The sequence below is a fragment of the Primulina eburnea genome, unplaced genomic scaffold, assembly GCF_022965805.1.
Source record: "Primulina eburnea isolate SZY01 unplaced genomic scaffold, ASM2296580v1 ctg385_ERROPOS411500, whole genome shotgun sequence".
Lineage (NCBI taxonomy): Eukaryota > Viridiplantae > Streptophyta > Magnoliopsida > Lamiales > Gesneriaceae > Primulina > Primulina eburnea.
The window spans coordinates 18087-37281 of NW_027331201.1; the positions used below are offsets into that span (position 1 = coordinate 18087).

Here is a 19195-nt window from a genome sequence, read left to right on the forward strand (position 1 = left end):
ATCGTCTCACGATCTAATCTGTGAGACGGGTTAACCCTACCGATATTCACAATAAAAAATAATACTCTTAGCACATAAAAATTTATACTTTTTTATGAATGATCCAAATAAGATATATGTCTCACAAATATGATCTCACACAAGTTTTTGTTAATTTTAAATATAAATTAATATAAAATATCATTTGAATTATGAAAAATATTTTCAAATAATATTTAAAAGCTTTTTTCTTTATTCTTATATTATATTAACAACGTAGGCTTTGATTTTCAAATTTTAAGTGATATATATAATAAAATATCCAAAGAATCTCAAAACAAAATTATATCCACAATTTTATCAACGTTTCCGAGAGAGAACTCAGAAAAGAGGAGAATATAAAAATAAAACAAAACAAAGGAAAGGAAAGGAAATTTGTGGGAACAAAATCATTCGTCGGGAATATATATATATATATATATATATATATATATATATATATATATATATATAGAAAAATCTCCTGGAAATAGAGAGAGAGAGAGAGAAGTTGGGCTCACGTTTGTTTTTGTTTTAGTCAGCGGTGGTGTTTAATTTGTTGCTCAGATCGGAAAGGGAGAAGAATAATTCCTTTGTAAGTGTTTTTTTTTCGGTTAGCTGGTAAGTTTTAGCTGGATTTCTTGATTTTTAGGCATTCGTTTGCGGTGGTTTTCTGGATCTACATTTTCCATATCTTTTATTTGATGGCTGCTGTTGACCTCGTTGTCTCCTTGTAAATATACGTTTATGTGGGTGCAATATTTTTTTATTTGGAATTTGTTTGAATTTCATGGTAATCTGTTACGTGAAATGAGAGCCTTTGAAAGAGTGATCTTGAACTTGTGTTTTCGAAATATGTTTGCATAAATTTTGATCTTTTTTTTTACTTTTTAGACGCACATTATAGGGAAGTTTTGAATGTTTTGTCTTCATTTTTAATGAATTTACTTGGTTTAGAATGAGGGAAGTTTGGGCGATTGGGTCATTTTTAATTTGATTTATTGGAAGTTTGGGCGATTGGGTCTTTTCTTTCTTTTTTCCTGGGTTTTGTTTCCTTATTCATTTATTGGAATTGGGAATCCATGGTGTTCAACTGAAATGAACAATCTTTGGTTTTCAAGGGGGCTAGGAGTTTGCTGCATTTCTCTACCTCTTGATGGATTAGTAATATCTGCACTTTTTTGTGAAAAAAGAAAAGAAAAAGAAAAAAAGCTGCAAAATTGATTTAAATTTGAATGATGGGCTGAATTTCTTTTGCTCAATGCTCTTGTAGAAAGTCTTGCGATAATGATATGCTAAGATTGTGATCTATTATTCACAAGTATTTAAATTTATGGGAAAATTGTTTGTTGCTTTTTAAATTTTATTTCACTTTGGATCATGTATTTACCCAGAGAAGGGTGATATGATATATCGATAAATTTGAAAAAGTTGATTGGATTGAACTAACAAATGATATCAACAAATTATTAAGCCTTTTGAATTCTCCCTTATTGTTTGAATGATGTTCCTTTTGAAAATTATTTAATTATTGATTTCTGTAACATCTCCATGTAGAAATACACCTAAACAAAGATCATGGTGATTACATTTTAGTATTCAGTCGAAGTTATTAGGTTTCTTCTCTTTCCTAGAGAGTTTTATTTTAAGATCTCAAATTTAGCTTTCTAAAGGCTGGGAGCATGCTTTATTTTTTTGGGATATTGAAAAACTTTTTTTCATTCCATGAAACCGTCCTCTCCCTTTACAAGAAAGGATATCTGAAGTATCAAAAACTCCAAGGCATTTGATACATTGGAGTTGTTTCCGAGCAGGAAGATGGGGAGGAATGTGGCTGGTCTACACATTGACAAGAAGCCCGGTGCTGTCAATTTGAAGTCAAATGATGCTGCACCAAAAGATGCTCCCGAAAGTGTTGATACAAAGGATTATGAGCTAGAGGATAATACTTCAAATGGTGTCAAAAGCATCAACCATGACCCCCAGGAGAAAAAAATGGATGAGCCTCAATATTCAACCGACAAAAAGTTGAGCTCGCCAGTGAAGCCTGAATCGGGATCTGCTGTCAGTGGGTCAAATAATTCGAATTCTTTCGAAATTCAAGCACCTGGTCCTGAGGGTGAAACTAATGATTCGGGTGAAAAATGTTCACCAAAGTTTAATGACATGCATTCTCCAAGTGATGCTAAGAAGTCACAGGTAAATGCTTTAAATGTCATGTTGTATTTGTATCTCTTCTCCATTCGTCTATCACTGAGCCGGGTTCAAGAGAAACAGGATAAGGGTTTGTCAGCCCATGACCTCTTGAGATAAGGAGTTGCTCAGCTAATCACCCAACTATTCTGAACTCTAATGCATTATTAGTATTTAACTTCACCCACCTTATGTTTTTTAATGAAGATATTGAATTTTTAGTATGGAGCATTGGTTACTTTGACATTCATGTAAATAGTTCATAGTCTAAGATATTGTTGGCTGTTTAGTGAAGTTTTATTGTGTCTTGATCAATCGCGTTGGCAATACTGGATAAGTTGCACCGATATGATTTTACGAAAACAGGAAGAAGAAAAGGTCACTTCCGATTTTGGTTTCATGGTATTTAATGTGGTTTGTGCCTATTGAGAGGTGAAAGGCTGCCTCTTGTCAGTGTTAGATTTAGTAAAGTGATTTTCACTTTGGGTTAAGTGGAAATTACCGTTTGGCTCTGATCTTGGCCATTTTTGTTCCAGGCTAACTTTCCTTTTATGTCAAGGAAGCAGCTGCAACCTCATGACACTAAATTTTATGACGAAGATGATAATTGGTCTTTGGCATCCTCGTATCCTTTGTCTGAGTCTTCCTCTTCTTTTTCCTCATGAATTTTCCTTTTTTTTTTGCCTTCTAATTTCCTTTTCTCTTTATTTCTTGTTTTTGTAATGTTAATTTCCTTAGCATTAGTAGCACTGCCACGTCACGAACAATCAAATCCCAAGTCACTGTAGCAGTGGCTCCATCATTTGTTTGCGTGGATCGTGCAGAGAGACGGAAGCAGGTTCTTCTGATTAAGCACCGAAATAGATTTACTTTATGTTGTCATCAATCTCATTTGCTCTTTATTTTAACAAATTTTCCTTAGTTTTGACTTCGCCCTCCTTTAATTTTCCTTATTTTTGTCTGGGCCGTCCATTTTTAGTTTTATGCTAAGTTGGAGGAAAAACACAAAGCGTTGGAGCAAGAGAAACTTGAATATGAAGCTAGAACCAAGGTGGAGGTTTACTTTGTGGCAGGATTTTTTAATTTGGTGTTGTATACAATGTGTTCTCTATGTTCTAATGTTATCTATGTTCACTTCTGGCTTTAGGAGGAAGAACTAGCAGCTATAAAGCAGCTTAGAAAGAGCATGACATACAAAGCAAAGCCAGTTCCAAGTTTTTATCGCGAAGGACCTCCCCCGAAAGCTGAGCTTAAAAAGGTATTTCAGCCTGTATGTAAGATTTACGTCATATTGACACCAGACAACATTTCACTGCAAGTTATCATATGATATCTAGACCAAGTAAAAATTGAACAAAGGAATGTCCTGATAAACTAGATGTCTCATAGTGTATTTATGAAGATTATATCCATTTCTGTAACATCTGCCAAAACCTCATGATACGAGTTCTTGGAAAAACGTTCAGGCCTTTCATGTTACCCATTTTCTGATGGTAAAGAATCCACTCTATCATTCTTTTCCTTATTTAAAACAAATTACTTGACCAGTTTTGTCGTATGCAGTTGCCAGTGACCCGCGCCAAATCACCAAATCTAACACGGAGAAAGAGCTTTGGAGATGCAGTGAGATCATCTCCAGTGGAAAAGGGGCCTAGTGGGCGAGCAACTCGTTACAGTGTGGGTGTTTATAAGGAAAAGTTGAGTGGTACTGGAAAATCCAAGGATCATCCAAAACAGTTGAAAGGGACAGTGGAAAATTCTCTTGCCAAAGAACTGGGCGGTGCAAACATTTCTGTTGAGTCGTGATTTTCTTCTGTAGTTTCAGTTTGACGATTAGAGCACAAAAAACTCTCCCTAGTTTTGTTGTATTCTGGTAAGGCAACTCTATTACCGTGGCGAGTTGTGAAAATTGATCTAATTTATGAGCTGTATATGTCGTGTAATTTACAATTGATTGTGTTTCCTTAATGTATTGGGTACAAATACAATGCACGTTTAAGATGTTTTATTATTGTTATTATGCACGAGGACTGCTTTTTGGGGGACAAAATTTGCTTTTGAAATTGATCTCACAAGTTATATCTGAAGGACAGACCACTTTACGTGAAATTAAATAATATATATACAAACATAAATCGATCAATGGGAAGGACAAGAAAATGATAATATATTATTCATGCAATTATTTATTATCTTTATATTATATATCATTCATAATCTCTTCTCATGAAATATCATTTTTGAAAAAACAAACAGCATCATAGCATAATAAAATAAAAGTTTTAGTCTTGAGCAACGCAACGCAACAAAGGAGTCAGACTTCTAGAGGATTGAGTTTGATTTAAACTAAAATAGGAATCAAAAGGTCTTGCATTTTATTGTGAGGAAAAATTAAATTGATTTTCAACCGATGTATACGAGAATGCACAAGAACAAGCAATTATGTTTGATTTATGACTGTAAGATATCGTGCTAGTAATACAAATTTTGCTGACTTAGCTTTGACCGAGAATATATAAGCTCAAGCTTCGTAAGTAGGTTTGAAAAAGGAAACATGAGGGTTAATCTTCTCATATAAATAAAAGCTCCAATAAATGTTGAGATACTACCAGTTGGATAATGAAAAGTACAAATACGACAACTCAGAGATCAATGCAAAGTTTCTCAAAACAAAACGAAATTATAATAGGTCCTGCCATATCCCCAAGGGCACAACCTGCATTAAAAAAAAAGAAAAGAAAAAAGAATTTGATTAGACCTTGAACATGGATGAACTTGAAACGAATTTTGCATTTCCCAGTTCAGATTTACCCATACCAATCCATTGACCAGTGGAAGGGCGAATGACTGCAGCTCCTATCCCAGCGCCAATGGAAGCAAACACGAGCGACGCACTGCACCTAATCGTGGTACCATAAATTTTCTTTCCAAGAATCTGAAAATTTTCTGCTGTATTTGCTGTATCACCACTCGCTTCTTTGTTTTTATACATCGAAGTAAAGAATCGATAGATATCAATGCCCACTTGGACAAACCATGATGCCAAAACTCCAAGAAAATGCCCTGTTTAAAAATGGGACAAAAATTGTAAACCAGCATTCTGTTTCAACCAAGTCAAACGAGATTCGTGTGGAGAAGTTATTTGAATTACCTCTGAAAGTGGTTCTGCTGACGCAGATAACATAGTTTGAAGTCGTCATTCCCCTTCCAGCCTTCCGAGTGGCTGACTTCGGAGCATCTGCAAGAAGTAGTTAACAGTATCATTCCAGCAGTTCAATACATTTTATATTTATTAATAAATTATGTTTCATGTTAAAAAAATGCATCACATCGGATGAAGAAAGTGGTGAGAAGTAAATTAATTTGTATCGCATGATTTGGGAAAAGGGTACCTTTGAGAAGTTTCCAAGCCATACGCTGTGAAATATAGTGAACTGCAAGTCTTTCAAGAACACGTCTTGTCGTAACTACAGTGGTCTGAACCAAACCTTCTCTTAGTATTAGTCTGACATTTGAATGGGCACAAAATTTAAATTTAGAGAGGGAAAAAGGTCACCTCACGACAAATTTGTTTCACAGACTTCTTGAAAGGCACGATCAAATCCACACGAGCCTCGTATGGATTTTCTTGCAAAAAATTGCCATCATCCTCTTCCATTGGTGACTGAGGCTCCAAAAGGGGCAAATAAAATAACACAAACGACCTCAATGAGGTCAGTGCAAGAGCTTTCCAATGAAATGCTGAAAATAGTGGTTTCATTTCAATGTTGTATGTTTTCGTACTGTGTTTCAGCGTGTCGTCCCGAAATATACTTCCAGATGGAGTCCATATATTAGACAGGTAATCTTCACCTACCGCCAGCCCAGCGTCGCAGTAAGCAATGTGTGTTTCACCATTGCTGGTACTCAGTCATCATTACAGAGATATGTCAAAACCAATACGTTAACAGGTCAACAATGCATTTAATTGAATTTTGACAAAAATTCGTGTTTCATCAGTCCAGTCATACACAGACTTGATTAAAAGAGAGAGAGATACTGATAAAGACAATGGTGACTTCGAGTTGCAATAAATGAAATCTCTGCCACCCATTCACAACCACAATCATATGTTGCAAAGAGATACAACCATTGATTATCAGGCAACCAATTACAAATTTATTCACGAACACAAGCATACAATAAAGTCCATGTTAGCTGAAACCAATCATTTTTTTATATAAGCAGCAAAACATCTACTCATAACAAAAACAAGTACACGGATGTGTATTTTCACTCAAAGGTGACACCTTTACAGGGATGATAAATCAATAACCAAATCGGTAATATAAAACCCATTTATTGAGTACACACAAACACTGATTGCATAGATAATCAGCCTATATACATTTACACACACATTACATAAATGTGTGTGTGTGTGCCTAATATTCAAGATTGGTTCATTCTTTCAATCGTGGCCACAACTGCAAGAACCTTCTCATGCTTCCTGGCAACTTCTTCTCACTTCCCATCACCTCGAAGCTAACACCCTCGATGAACTAATAATCTGCTACACAACAATGAATTAGCTGGGGAAATAGCAGCACGCCTCTAGGTTTAGTTATGAAAGATTTCCATCCCAGTAACTATGAAGTGAAATTCATGATTTACCTAGATTAATGGTTCTTTGAAGCTCATAAGTTCCGAACAGATGCTAAAAGAGAATCCATCATTAAGGGGGAAGTGCTACCACTTAGTTATCTGTTTGCATTTCTAATATATTGTTCATAAGGAGTACAATGGGATTAAGACGGCTGAGAATTCCCTTCTGTAATTCTCAAATGTCAGATGTCATGCATCGGGCTCTAATTACCCGCTCCTATCTTCATCTTGTTCGCAAGTTCATTCCATTCCCATCACCAGCTGATATTTTTCCACCTAATAAATGATGGGAGAAACCTAAAGGATGCCAAGGCTAATACTACTGTCCTCGTATGCATATAAGTAAAGCTCCAAGGCAGTGTGAAGACTCCAACAATCATTCAGTAATTTCTCTTGGACTACAATCTTCATATCTTGGCTCGATCCAGTACGGAAGAAAGACAGAGTTAAAAGAAGAAGATCAATCACTATTTCGTGTGCCATGGCTCCAACTCAACTATGTTTCCCTCAACTTTATCATCGTATGAGTTACTATTTCCAGGCTTCATATTTGATACTAAGAAGAAAACTTAATCAGGAGGTATTTAAGTGGTGACTCGGAATTTGAATAAACACGTCACTTATTCTCTTAACAATAATCATAATAAAAACAGTACAAACAGCCCGAGGCTATAGGGAACGGCTTTAAATGAAAAAATAATAATAAAAAAAATTGATGGATAATTTTTCAAAAATAAACCATCATCCCAAACAACAATCTGTAGCATTTTCATAATTCCGCACATGCTAGGACTTTGAGATCATATAACTAGCAAACTCTCTGTATTATAAAAGTAAGTATAAATATACATGCCAAAAAAGAAAGAGAAAAAGGAAACTTAAGCTCAAATACAAACTCACCCGAACAAAGCCCTGTATGCAAAAGGTGTTGAAACAGCGAAAGAGGCAGCAAGAGTGTTGGACAAAAGGGATCTCGGATGAACCTGTTGACCGCTAAAGCTAGGATTTTTTCTCAGAAAATCCAAAAGTAACGCCACACCCGCCATTATTCAGAGTTTTTTCGATTCAACAAAAAAAAAATCGATACAAACAAAAAAATCAGTAATTCGCTCTCCGACCCAACTTTCAAATTGACAAATTAAGGAGTATAGAGCTATGACATCTCGTATGCATTAGCATTCAGCATAGATTACAAGGGGTGCGGAAAAAATCAAATCTTTGTGCAATTTGCGTACGGATTTTGAAGGAGAGTAGATCCTAGATTACTAGGGAATTTAGGTAAATCCTTCCCCATGGCAGAAGCAATTTTGGTCACCTATATTTATCGATTTTGGTCCAGACAAAATTCAATTTAATTTTGGAAAAATTTATGTGATCTCACGGGTAGACCAAAATTTTATTGGGGTAATCATGAAAAATATTAATTTTTATGTTAACAGTATTATTTTTTATTGTGAATATTACAGATAAATATTCCTAAGACTGTCTCACAAGAAACCTACTCTTTGATTTTTTATAATTTGAGTACACGAAAAAAATATTAAAATTACAAAAATATAAAAAATAAAAATAACATATTAAAATTAAACACCAAAATATGGCTAATTAAATAACTGCTTCGAGATTTAAAATCATATCAATATTAAAACATTTAAATAATATTAATTGGTTGTATGTGTATTTTATAAAAAAAGGAGTTATTAATTTATAATGTTTTTGTAGTGATGATGTGTAATTTATTAAAACAATCTTAATTATATGAATGGCCAGCGAATTGGCGAGTGCTGTGAGAGATAAGAAATGGGCCGGCCCACAAATTTTAAATCGGAGGAATTAAAATGCTATTGTTAATCTAAACATGATCTTAATAATTTTGAAACATGGCTGTTTATTTTTAAAATAATTAGTATTCCATTTATTACTTCATAAATATAAATTTGAAATTATTTTTTATTTTTAATAAATAATTAAAATCATTCTATTTCATTTCGATTTTTTTTAGTTCACAATTATAATATTATAGGAAATTTACCTTTCAAGATTTTTATTTAACTAAGTTTGCTTCTTAAAAAATATTCATTTATTCATATATATATGAGATTCTAAAATTTAATTCCATCTATAGAACGTACTTAAAATTTAAAATTCTAGTTTTAATATTTTGAGATAATATATGATAAAATTGCGTTTTTTCATGCCATAATGTAACATCAATGTCCTCATTTCGCTTATTTATACTGGCATGATTCAATCTTGTGTTCAAATATTAACAAAAAGAATTTCACAAATCTCTTGATGATAAAAATATTAATGCACAAGGATAAACTTATTTGATATTTAAATAATTATGATACACATATATCATACCCTATATGCAGAACCGTACATGTTTTGAATGAGGTCTGAAACGAAAATTGAAAAACAGGCCCTCTTGGACTGGGCCCTGAGGCAATCGTTTGGTTGCCGTCATAAAAGGTCAGCTCCGGCTATATGATATTTATTTTATTTATTAATGACAATCATATGCTTATGAGTGCTCTTTGCCTTTCGAAAAATGTTATCAAGCTCGTTTGGAGCATTCTAACACCGTAGAAGCGTATCTGCTAGTAGGCGGAGACTTGCCAGAAATACTCATTTGAAGAAAGTACCTCACCGCTGATAATTATACAGGAACAAGATCCAGGTGCCAATGGATCTCCAAATTACTGAAGTCCACCGAATCCTTGACTTGATCTAGAGCTGCATTTCTGTGTTGCAATAAAAAGAGCTTGGCATCATCTGCTTGCTCCTCATTCTCGCTACTTCTTTTCCGTGTTACTTTTCTTGAAAAGCTTTTCCACTTTGATTCAACTTTACAAGCTACGAACGTCCAAAAAAAACCAGTACAAAAGTGACCACTTATCAAAACAAGCATCATATATCAATCATCCATTATAGACAGTGCTCATTTCTTGGATCAGTATGGGCATCAGTTAACCTCTGTAATCCTATTTAGCAGGGTTGAAGATTCTTGGATAGTTGATTGATAATAATTCGTGCAATCATACTAGATTGCACCCAAAAGGGAAACACTGACAGAACATTGCATCTTAATTGGAGCAACTGCATATTTACTGCCAAAACTTAAAGCCTATGATAAACTGGAGCTGTTGCAACTTATATCGAACTAAATTTTTGTGGATATATAACTGTCAGATTTATATTAAACTCAATCAGAAACTCCTAATTATGATATAAATTTAAATTGACTTGTGTTGCTGAATATTTAGGCATCCCTCCTGTAAAAGGGCTCGCGCAAATATTATTTACATATCAATGATGCACAATTTCCCCAAATTCTATACTTTTCCGCCTTTTATAATTTAGAAAGTGTCTGAAATCACGTGTTTCTCTTCTTGCACTTAATTCACACCATTCACTACAGTAAATAATTACTTGTGCTAACTGTTTTTCTTTTGACAGCTTCTGAGGTCTAAACATGCAGCTTGATGGTAGATCGCATCTGTGATGACAAACTGCTTAGACTTTGATGGCAAAAGAGGCATAAGGCCAGGTTATGAATTAGCCTTGAGCATCTAAAGATAAACAACATTGGATAACATAATAACAAAACACTTAAGCCACCTAGGAAGAAGATCATAAGACTTGCAAATAGTGTTCACCACATGCTATGAGGATGCAGAAAATTTATGCAACCAAAATATAATGGGATTAGTTAACTACCTGTGCTTTTATTTCGAAATCCTTGAATAAGACATGCACAAACCCAAGGCCTTCCAGCCCGGGATGCTTTTGCTCCACCTTTTAACTCACCGTTATGTTGCTTCAAGCTGTAGTAAATGTGAGTGAGAAGTAAAAGAAGGAAAAATAACATCATTAGAAAAGGAAAACGTCTACTTACTCCGACAACTTAGAAACGATCAAAGAAAAACGAATACAAAGAACAAAGTTTGAAGAAATGTGGTGAAAAAACAGACAACAAAAAGAACCAAATGTTTGGCAAAGCGCTAATTCAATATTTGTTTTTATTGCTGTCGTCATCAAATTAAACCAAAACCCCCGTCATCAACAATCATATATTGAACAATAAAGGCATTTACCGGCGAGAAAAATTGTTGGTGACGCCGACGTATGTTTTGACGGGTGGTTTGGAGGACAGGATGAGATACACGACCCATCTCGAAAGTTGAGTGAATGGTTTTACTGTTGGAGAAGAAAGGATTGGATCGGAAGTGGATTGATGGGGTTTCAGATATTTGAATGTTCTTGAGAATAGCCTTTGCCTCGCCATGGCCTGAATTTACGAAGGACGGCCGGCCAGTCAGCAATAGAAATGGATGAATTTGTTTTTTTTTTTTATAATTAATTAATTGCTAAATAAATTCTTTATCTTTTTATTTTCAACATCTTAGACACGTGTAATTAGTCGGGCGACGATGTTCACATATTGAAGTAATATCATTGCGTGTACTCTCCTACTTTTCGGTTTCTTGGAGCGACGCAGCAGTCCAGCTTTTCCACGCCAAATTAATTTGACACGTTAAAAAATTCAGAAAGAAACCCAATTGTATTTGTACCCCGTTTTTCTGTCCTCCTCGAGTCTTGTGGAACATCCCTTCATTTATTACTGTAGTCTCTCCTGAAAACTGGGACGATTACTCCGGGCTTCCTTAAAACAGGTAAAGATCGTGTTTTGATTAGATTAGATTACAGTCAAATTCTAAAATATTCGTTTGGTGGGCAAAACTTTGATACTTTAATGGGCCTCTGAGTTCTTTTTTATTTCTTTTGTTTTCAATTATCAGATCAGATGAAGCTTTACTTTGATTAATAACGTTTTAGTGGCTTCATGTGTGAGAGTATACGCCAGACTGTTGGCTTGATAAATATTGCCATGGTAAGCAAGAATTCAAGTTTAATAAACTAAATAGTAGACAGCATAGATTCTTGAAGTTTGTTTCAGAAGAAAAAAGGAAGAGAGAAATTCTTGAAGTTAAATAACCTTAATCACCCGAAATCAGGGGTGAATCCTCGTCTAGAAAACATTGACAATTGTTTTAAGTTGCATATTCCAATTATGTTGATTCGGGCGAACGAGTCCCAGGCCATTCGTTGGCCCGAATCTTGAATCCCCCTCTGCCCTCAATGACTGAATTGATCTTTTTTTTCCTCTCAATTTTTTCGATATCAATACTGGCTTTCCTTGATAAAACCGCAAGAATTTAAATATTGAGTTTAGGAAGCTTGCTAATCGGTTTGTTGAGTGATATACTGCTCCATAAAATAAGAAAATGATGGTAAATTCTTTAGAAGAAATGAAAGAGTAGATTGAGTCTTATTGAGAATTGATCAAGGGATTTATATGTGTGTGTGTGTGTGTGTGTGTGTGTGTGTGTGTGTATATATATTAAATGAGAATGAACATAAGATCTGCTCTAATTATAATGCACTAAAGTGTAAGCTTTATCTTTCTAGCGTCATTATTGTGGGGTGGGTAGTAGCTAAATTGTGCTGACTTTTCATTTGTTTGCTCATCTCAGATAGCTAACTTTGATGATGGAAATTGTTTCTTGCCACTCATCACAGTGCCTATACGTTCCCAATCACAAAGGTGGTATATCGGGCTTAAATTCACATCGCCAAGGGTATCCTATTGTAAGAGAAAAAGGGATATTTAGAGTTGTACTTAAATCGACATGCAAACCGCCAAAATATTCTCGCATGCATAATCTGAAATCAAAGAGAACTGGCCAGTGCTGGCCTTCTGGAACAGTTTGCTCTATGAAGAGACATAAACATGTTAACACTAGTGTCTTAAGTGAAACTAGTAACTCTTATGTGCTTTCTGGAGAAGAGGGTGAAATTATTGTGACTGGTAGTGGGCAATCAATACCAAAGGTCTTGATTTCTAGTTTGCCGGATAATGCCAATGGCGATCAGGTCTCTCCCATTAGCAGCTGTTTCTGGGAATGGAAGCCAAATTTAAGCGTTCATTATGAAGCATCAGGGTCTGAGAATGTAAACTCACCACCAGTGCTTTTCCTTCCTGGCTTTGCTGTGGGTTCGTTTCACTATGAAAAGCAGCTTAAAGATCTTGGCCGTGACTATAGAGCTTGGGCACTAGATTTTCTGGGTCAGGGAAAATCTTTACCGTTGCAAGATCCTACATTTAGGTCTAGTGCCGGAAGTAAATCTGTGTTAGATGGAGAAAGTAACGTTTGGGGTTTCGGTGATGAAACTGAAACTTGGGCGAGAGATCTAGTTTTTTCCGTTGACTTGTGGAGGGACCAGGTTCGCCATTTTATTGAAGAGGTACCTTGAAACTTTTTGCACTTTTACTTGCTTGACGACATGTAGATATTCCCTCACGGTTGATGAAACATATAAGAGTGAAACTATTTACTTAGTTGATCCCCCATAACCAAAATGTCGCGGAGTTTTTTTTGGGGGGGTATTCAGCCCTTCATCCTGTTTCATTTGTGCATTGCAACTTCTTTCTTGACATTTGATACTTAACGTGCTGTTCATGTGAAGGTGATTTTTTAATTGACTACTTTTGTGTGAGGACACTTCTCTAATTCTGATGCCTCCTTTCGAACTTGTCATTAGTTTAGTTTTTAATCGCTGAGCTTATATTCGTTATGCACTTCTCACCGTCATTATTACTTCATTAGTCTTTACTTACATTTGGCTGCCTGTTCTTTTTCCTGATTACTGCTGCACTTTTTCTCTAATGAATTCTATTGGGCTTCCATTGGCTTACTTGTTACCGGAAATTTGTTTTCTTATTGACACTTGACGATTGAGCAGGCTCTGATTGGGCAAAAGTTTATTGCCCGTGTACTTTATGTTTTTGCTGTTAATTTTTTGGGCTCTCAATCTGGTGCTTCAGGGCTTTAATATAGATGCACCGACACGGAACATGAAATGATGGCATCTTTAAATTTAAAATCATTGATCATTTCGAGTTTAAAAAATCTTAACATTTTTATAGTAATTGATGTTCAATTTAAAATTATATTTTGTAGTAGAAATTCATCAGAGTAATCTGTTCTTGAAATATATGACTGTATAATATGATGCTACTGCAGGTGATTAAAGAACCTGTTTATATCGTGGGAAATTCACTTGGAGGCTTTGTGGCACTCTATTTTGCAGCAAGCCACCCTGAGCTGGTGAAAGGTGTGACCTTGCTCAATGCAACTCCTTTTTGGGGATTTCTCCCAAATCCTACAAGATCTCCAAGATTTTCGAGACTCTTTCCCTGGGCCGGAACATTTCCTCTCCCTTCCAATGTCAGGAAGCTAGTAGAAATTGTGTCAGTTCTATGAACCTAATTTATTTTCTAACTTTCTATTCTCTGCAATATGCTCTAATACTTAAATTTTATTTTTATATGTAAAAAGGACGTTACTTTGTTTTTTTTGGTTTGCACGAGAGTTGGAAGAGAAGCTTCCATGCTCATTTTAATGAATCAGAACATATTGCTTTTTTGGATGATGACCCGTGAAACTTTGGACTTCTTTGTTGTTTTAGATGGCAGAAAATTAGCGACCCAAAAAGTATCGCAGAAATATTGAAGCAAGTATATGCAGATCACTTGACGAACGTTGATGATGTGTTTTCTCGTATAATCCAAACGACACAACATCCTGCCGCAGCTGCATCATTTGCCTCAATGATGTTTGCTCCTCAGGCACAGCTTTCTTTCAGTGAAACTTTGTCTAGGTTGGTTCTTGATCAGATAAAAAAATCCAACATATATCTCTTGTATCAGATGATATGATGTGCCTTGTGGATTTGATTGTAAATAGGTGTCGAATTGAGAATATACCGGTTTGTCTGATGTATGGAAAGGAAGATCCTTGGGTGAGACCGGTGTGGGGTTTGCAGGTGAAACGGGCATTGCCGGATGCTCCATATTACGTAATGAGCCCCGCTGGTCACTGTCCTCATGATGAAGTTCCCGAGGTACGTCGTCTACGTATGTTATGTCGGTGTTCGTTTATGTGAATAAAATCAGGACTAAATGTAGTAGTTGGATTTGCAGGTGGTGAATTATCTTCTACGTGGTTGGATAAAGAATGTGGAATCAAAAGGCAGCGCAGTTCTGCCTTTGCTTGATGATTTAGAGGGCGCCGAGTATAATAATGTGACCAAAGATTTGGAATTTAGCAGGAACGGATCCAAGAAATCAGTACGGGTGCAATACCGTGGCAATACCACTTTTTCTTTCCGGGAATGGCTAAACTTTCATTTCAAGCAAAGGATTCCATGAAATGTCCACCAACATAACAGATACAGCATGTGCATGCATACTTTTATATAGGTATAGAGTTGCGTGCTATTTCAAAAGTATGTATTTGTCTCAAATATATACTTCTTTTTTTATGTGTTCAGTAGATCTTTTATTGATTAAAGTAAATTAAAATCTGGAATAAAAAATAAAATGTGAAGATTGTAAATTTCGTTTTTTAAATGATTTTCAAATTCTTAATATTTGTGAAAAAGGGTCGGATGGAGTATGGTACAAAAGGTTAGCATTCTTACACAAAGCCATATATAATTTTGATAAGTAATTAATAATTGAACTTTTATGGATTGGAGACATACTTTATCTCATAAATAATTTAATTTTGATAATTAATTAATAATTGAACTTTTATGGATTGGAGACATACTTTATCTCATAAATAATTTAAATCAAACAAGAAAAAATCAATCAAATACTAATCATGACTCAGAGAAAAATTATAATTATTGTCTTCATATTAATAATTAAAAATATTGGCTATTTCATTGAAAGCCAAGGCCCGATAAATTTAAGCCCATCCCATCTATAAAGCTCAACTAATATAAGCCCATCCTCAAACCAACATATTCACACAGGGGACAGCGCACAGTCACATCCGTACCTTACGTACATACGACACTTTTTCCCTCTTTTTCTTTTTTCTTTTTTTATTTTTAAATAAAAAAGACGCATGCAATTTCTAGTGTTCCCTGTTTGGATGAATCTGTGCGTGTTTGTTCCAAAAAGAATTTTTTTCGATTTGATGAAGTATACGCAGCGAATTCGACTGGTGTATTTGTTTGTTTGATAAAGGCTTTAGGATGGGAAGAAATTCTTGGCGGAGAATGAAATCGTGCCGAGGTTCCAGAAGGGGATGTTGTAAAATTGACAGATGATGTAATCAACCGTGAAATTGCACCTCAGCAGATGGATGGATTTAGAGTGTTTTGAGGACGCACTCGCATCTTCCAAAGATTTAATTTTTAGAGATAGTGGAAGAAAAAAGAGAAAAGACATCGCAGATGCCGAAAATTGTGATCCAGCAATTTTATCTAAAAACTTAAAGTCTGTGGAGAGTGGCTCTATTCTTTCTTGTATTCCATTACCTGCGTCCTCCATGAGCCAAGACCGGGAGTATCTATGTTTTTTAGAAGGCTTCTTTGGTACTTGCAAAAGTTAACAAGGTAAGTGAATTTCATGGCTGCCAAATGGGGATTTTGTATTTTTACCATTGTGTGTGCATTGTTTTTGTTGTTGGTATGAACCGGAGGATTTCATTTGTTGCTTTTTTCGTTATTTCAGATATATCTGATAATTAATCCCGATGAGCATGCTGGTTTTATGAAAAAACATTACTTGGACGAAGATTATAGGCCTGATAATTCACGAGGTTAGTTGCTACCTCGTATTTCAAAACTTTAATTTGTGTGGCTTGCACATCTGCATCTGACCAATCCTTTCTTCTAATGTTGGATATAAACAGGTTCTTGTTCGTCTTTTGGGAAGCCGGCTTAATTTGGCTGGTGGAACACAAGCTGTATATATTAAAACCATTGAAGGACATCTTATCAAAACTGGAACCCCTTCTTTATGCGTTTCAAGAACACTGAAGGGATTTTGTGCCATGATGTGTGAGTTTTCTGTATTAAATTCCTATAAATTTTTATTTATAATCAGATTTGTATTGGCAACATTGAGTCAATTTTCATCGTCCTTACTATTTACGCAGCCCAGCTCTTTCAGAAATTAAGCATCAAAGGTTCAGGAAGGGGTAAGTGTTGAAAGCTATTACAGATTATTCAAAACCCAGTTGCTATCCACCTTCCAGTTGGTTCACACAAAATAGGTAAATGGGTTGTATTTATCAACTTTTTTTTTTGTGTAAAATTATCGACTTGTTTTACTAATACTGAAAAATTGATGTCAGGGATTTCCTCTACTTCATCAAAAGCTGTGAACTTATGGGAGTTTTTGATACAATTGTCAATGACTGTCTGGAAAATTCTTTTGACAGCGTAGCCTCCTTAGTCTATGTTGCTTTAGATCTGAAACTGAATGCTTTGCTTAGATCGGTGTGATGGCTCATGGGAAGATAAACAGTGAATATACAGACGATTTTGTCTCAGGTAATTTCTTCCCTATTGAAAAGTATGTAAATTATGTTTCAACCATGACTATTATTATAGATCAGTGACGGTGGTAGAATTTGTTGGGATGGAAAAAAGTGCTTTTTGTTAATTGGGTTATAGCTGACCATTTGGATCAGTTTTGCCAGAAATAGTCAAGAACAAAATTGAGAAAGCGTTCATCATACTGCCTTGAGTTTCGTTGTTTAATGTAAAGAAAATATATGAGTAGTTGTGTATATATATGACAGAATCAATTTTCCTTCCAATGCTAGACTGTTATCTCCACTCCCCAAGATTTATTCAGAGGAAACCTGTTTTGTAATGCTTGTCTCAACATTTAGGGCGGGTCATTATTATTTAAACCTGATCCTCTTGTTAGATCTTTATCGATTGAGCGTTTCAAGTCCCTGCCTCACGGCTATTCTTGATGATTCCAGCATATTATATCTCGTTTTTAGCTGCTAGACCATCTACCTAAGTTCTACCTTTAAGAGGAGTTGAGAAAACACCAAATAAACAGTATTTTTTTCATTATATTTCTCAAATTATAAGTATTAATAGAGGCAGTTATAACTTCTGGTGTTTTTTTAGTGCCAAGTTACTACAGGGTGTTGTAGAGTTCTAAAAACTATAGTGTTTTGGATTTAGAGGAACGAGAACTATGAGAAATGCAAGTGATTATATAGAAGACAATATGGAACCCAGGTAGGCTCGAAATGTCTTCAAGGGATAATAACTTGCTGTTTTAGACGAGATAAATATGTCGTGTTACCATTCACACCAACCCGGACTAATTACCTAATGACATGCTTGTTGAATGATGAGTTTGAAGCAATTATCGTAAATGACAATTTACCATATAAATAGTGGTTGCTAATGCTTTTTTATGGTTCACTTTGGCCTTTTTGTGCCTGCAGTATCTGAACTTCCTTTGAGTGCCAGACTTTGCGTGAGCCGTATATGCAATGCATTGGAAAGGCAACTTAGGATTGAATAATGTGTAATTATTATCAACTCCAATGGGTCAATTCAAAGGGAAGGCACAGATGGTCTCTGAGAATCGACTAGGGGGAGAAAGATATAGAAGTTGTACCAGGGACCATAATGTGATTACTTTTGAACCAAAAAATTATCATAATTGTAGTTTGTAGCGTAGCCAACTGAGTTCATACACGGCATTTGCTGCTCTCTGATTCTCTTGTTAACAGTTTCATCGATCTGTAATATTGGTGGAGAAAGTTTCATCTTTTGTTGACGATCTACTCTTGTCCTCTTTTATTGTTCATATTTCTTCCAACATACCACAGATGTCAGTTAGATACGAGGAAAATATTTGTCAAAAAAGTTTTTTTAAAATAATATTTCTGTGTTAAACTCGCTACTATTTAAAAAAATCAAACAAACAATTCACTGAAAAATAATTCATTCAACATTCGGTGAAAACTTTATCTTAAGAAATTTGTACAAATAAAAAATCAATGCGTACGAAAATATCAACTCTTTTGAACGCAAATAAAATATCTTCTAAATATATGAACTTATTTTTAAATTTATTAAATAAGCATGCTTCACAATCCCCAATTAATTTATTCAGTTCATATTTATATATTAAATGCGATAATAATTTACATACATCGAAGTTCCGGTACAAAATTAAATGAGTATGATTTTGCTGAACTAGCTGCGGTCAAACAAATTTGGTCTTATCACGCCCAACAAGTTATGCCAAATTCAGGTTTCTCTGTATTCTCCCATTATTCAAAACACAGTTCGGTTATTTTGTAAAACATTAGTTTTATACCCACGAAATCTGCATATTCGTAGGACTAAGCACCACACCGTGCAATAAGAACGCTTACTTATTTTTACATGGCTTCAGTTTTGCTTCACTCTCAAACCACTCCATGCACAACAAAAA

At 35.1% G+C, this 19195-nt stretch overlaps 4 protein-coding genes and 1 pseudogene across 5 annotated transcripts; 3 read left to right on the forward strand and 2 right to left on the reverse strand.

The window, feature by feature from the left end:
- Positions 1 to 447: 447 nt before the first annotated feature.
- LOC140821037 (protein WVD2-like 1) lies at positions 448 to 4219 on the forward strand. Of its 2 annotated transcripts, none has more exons than XM_073181442.1 (7): positions 448 to 613; positions 1770 to 2217; positions 2748 to 2836; positions 2959 to 3049; positions 3191 to 3262; positions 3359 to 3469; positions 3775 to 4219. In XM_073181442.1, the coding sequence occupies exons 2-7, from the start codon at positions 1837 to 1839 to the stop codon at positions 4015 to 4017; spliced, it is 987 nt and encodes a 328-aa protein (XP_073037543.1). In that variant the 5' UTR covers positions 448 to 613; positions 1770 to 1836; the 3' UTR covers positions 4018 to 4219. The 2 variants fall into 2 exon arrangements, with proteins under 2 accessions (XP_073037543.1, XP_073037542.1); XM_073181441.1 differs by having other exon boundaries at positions 451 to 613; positions 1833 to 2217.
- A 417-nt stretch (positions 4220 to 4636) lies between these two features.
- LOC140821043 (uncharacterized) lies at positions 4637 to 8181 on the reverse strand. The gene is made up of 6 exons (XM_073181453.1): positions 7756 to 8181; positions 5768 to 6110; positions 5604 to 5688; positions 5363 to 5449; positions 5029 to 5274; positions 4637 to 4927 (listed from the first exon to the last, which is right to left on the reverse strand). Exons 1-6 carry the CDS (start codon positions 7899 to 7901, stop codon positions 4854 to 4856), a joined length of 981 nt encoding a protein of 326 aa, XP_073037554.1. The 5' UTR covers positions 7902 to 8181; the 3' UTR covers positions 4637 to 4853.
- Positions 8182 to 9168: 987 nt separating this feature from the next.
- LOC140821030 (structure-specific endonuclease subunit slx1) lies at positions 9169 to 11216 on the reverse strand. Its single transcript, XM_073181426.1, has 3 exons — positions 10956 to 11216; positions 10579 to 10685; positions 9169 to 9714 (listed from the first exon to the last, which is right to left on the reverse strand). Exons 1-3 carry the CDS (start codon positions 11144 to 11146, stop codon positions 9518 to 9520), a joined length of 495 nt encoding a protein of 164 aa, XP_073037527.1. The 5' UTR covers positions 11147 to 11216; the 3' UTR covers positions 9169 to 9517.
- A 137-nt stretch (positions 11217 to 11353) lies between these two features.
- Positions 11354 to 16068, forward strand: LOC140821028 (pheophytinase, chloroplastic-like). The gene is made up of 6 exons (XM_073181425.1): positions 11354 to 11534; positions 12396 to 13167; positions 13947 to 14173; positions 14392 to 14583; positions 14670 to 14826; positions 14906 to 16068. Exons 2-6 carry the CDS (start codon positions 12409 to 12411, stop codon positions 15131 to 15133), a joined length of 1563 nt encoding a protein of 520 aa, XP_073037526.1. The 5' UTR covers positions 11354 to 11534; positions 12396 to 12408; the 3' UTR covers positions 15134 to 16068.
- Positions 16069 to 16079: 11 nt separating this feature from the next.
- Positions 16080 to 18606, forward strand: LOC140821029 (uncharacterized; annotated as a pseudogene).
- Positions 18607 to 19195: the final 589 nt, after the last annotated feature.

Bases quoted from the DNA above. Each gene is read 5' to 3' on its own strand.
- LOC140821043 (XM_073181453.1), bottom strand. From the start codon at position 7,901: ATGGCGGGTGTGGCGTTACTTTTGGATTTTCTGAGAAAAAATCCTAGC. The intron at 5,689-5,767 runs GTGACCTTTTTC...GGTTTGGTTCAG, and splicing joins TGAAACAAATTTGTCGTGAG to ACCACTGTAGTTACGACAAG. The intron at 5,450-5,603 runs GTACCCTTTTCC...TACTTCTTGCAG, and splicing joins GGCTTGGAAACTTCTCAAAG to ATGCTCCGAAGTCAGCCACT.
- LOC140821028 (XM_073181425.1), top strand. From the start codon at position 12,409: ATGATGGAAATTGTTTCTTGCCACTCATCACAGTGCCTATACGTTCCC. The intron at 14,174-14,391 runs GTCAGTTCTATG...TTGTTGTTTTAG, and splicing joins AGGAAGCTAGTAGAAATTGT to ATGGCAGAAAATTAGCGACC. The intron at 14,827-14,905 runs GTACGTCGTCTA...TTGGATTTGCAG, and splicing joins CTCATGATGAAGTTCCCGAG to GTGGTGAATTATCTTCTACG.
- LOC140821037 (XM_073181442.1), top strand. From the start codon at position 1,837: ATGGGGAGGAATGTGGCTGGTCTACACATTGACAAGAAGCCCGGTGCT. The intron at 3,050-3,190 runs GTTCTTCTGATT...GTCCATTTTTAG, and splicing joins GTGCAGAGAGACGGAAGCAG to TTTTATGCTAAGTTGGAGGA. The intron at 3,470-3,774 runs GTATTTCAGCCT...TGTCGTATGCAG, and splicing joins CGAAAGCTGAGCTTAAAAAG to TTGCCAGTGACCCGCGCCAA.
- LOC140821030 (XM_073181426.1), bottom strand. From the start codon at position 11,146: ATGGCGAGGCAAAGGCTATTCTCAAGAACATTCAAATATCTGAAACCC. The intron at 10,686-10,955 runs GTAAATGCCTTT...CATTTACTACAG, and splicing joins ACCAACAATTTTTCTCGCCG to CTTGAAGCAACATAACGGTG. The intron at 9,715-10,578 runs GTAGTTAACTAA...GGACGTTCGTAG, and splicing joins ATTTCGAAATAAAAGCACAG to CTTGTAAAGTTGAATCAAAG.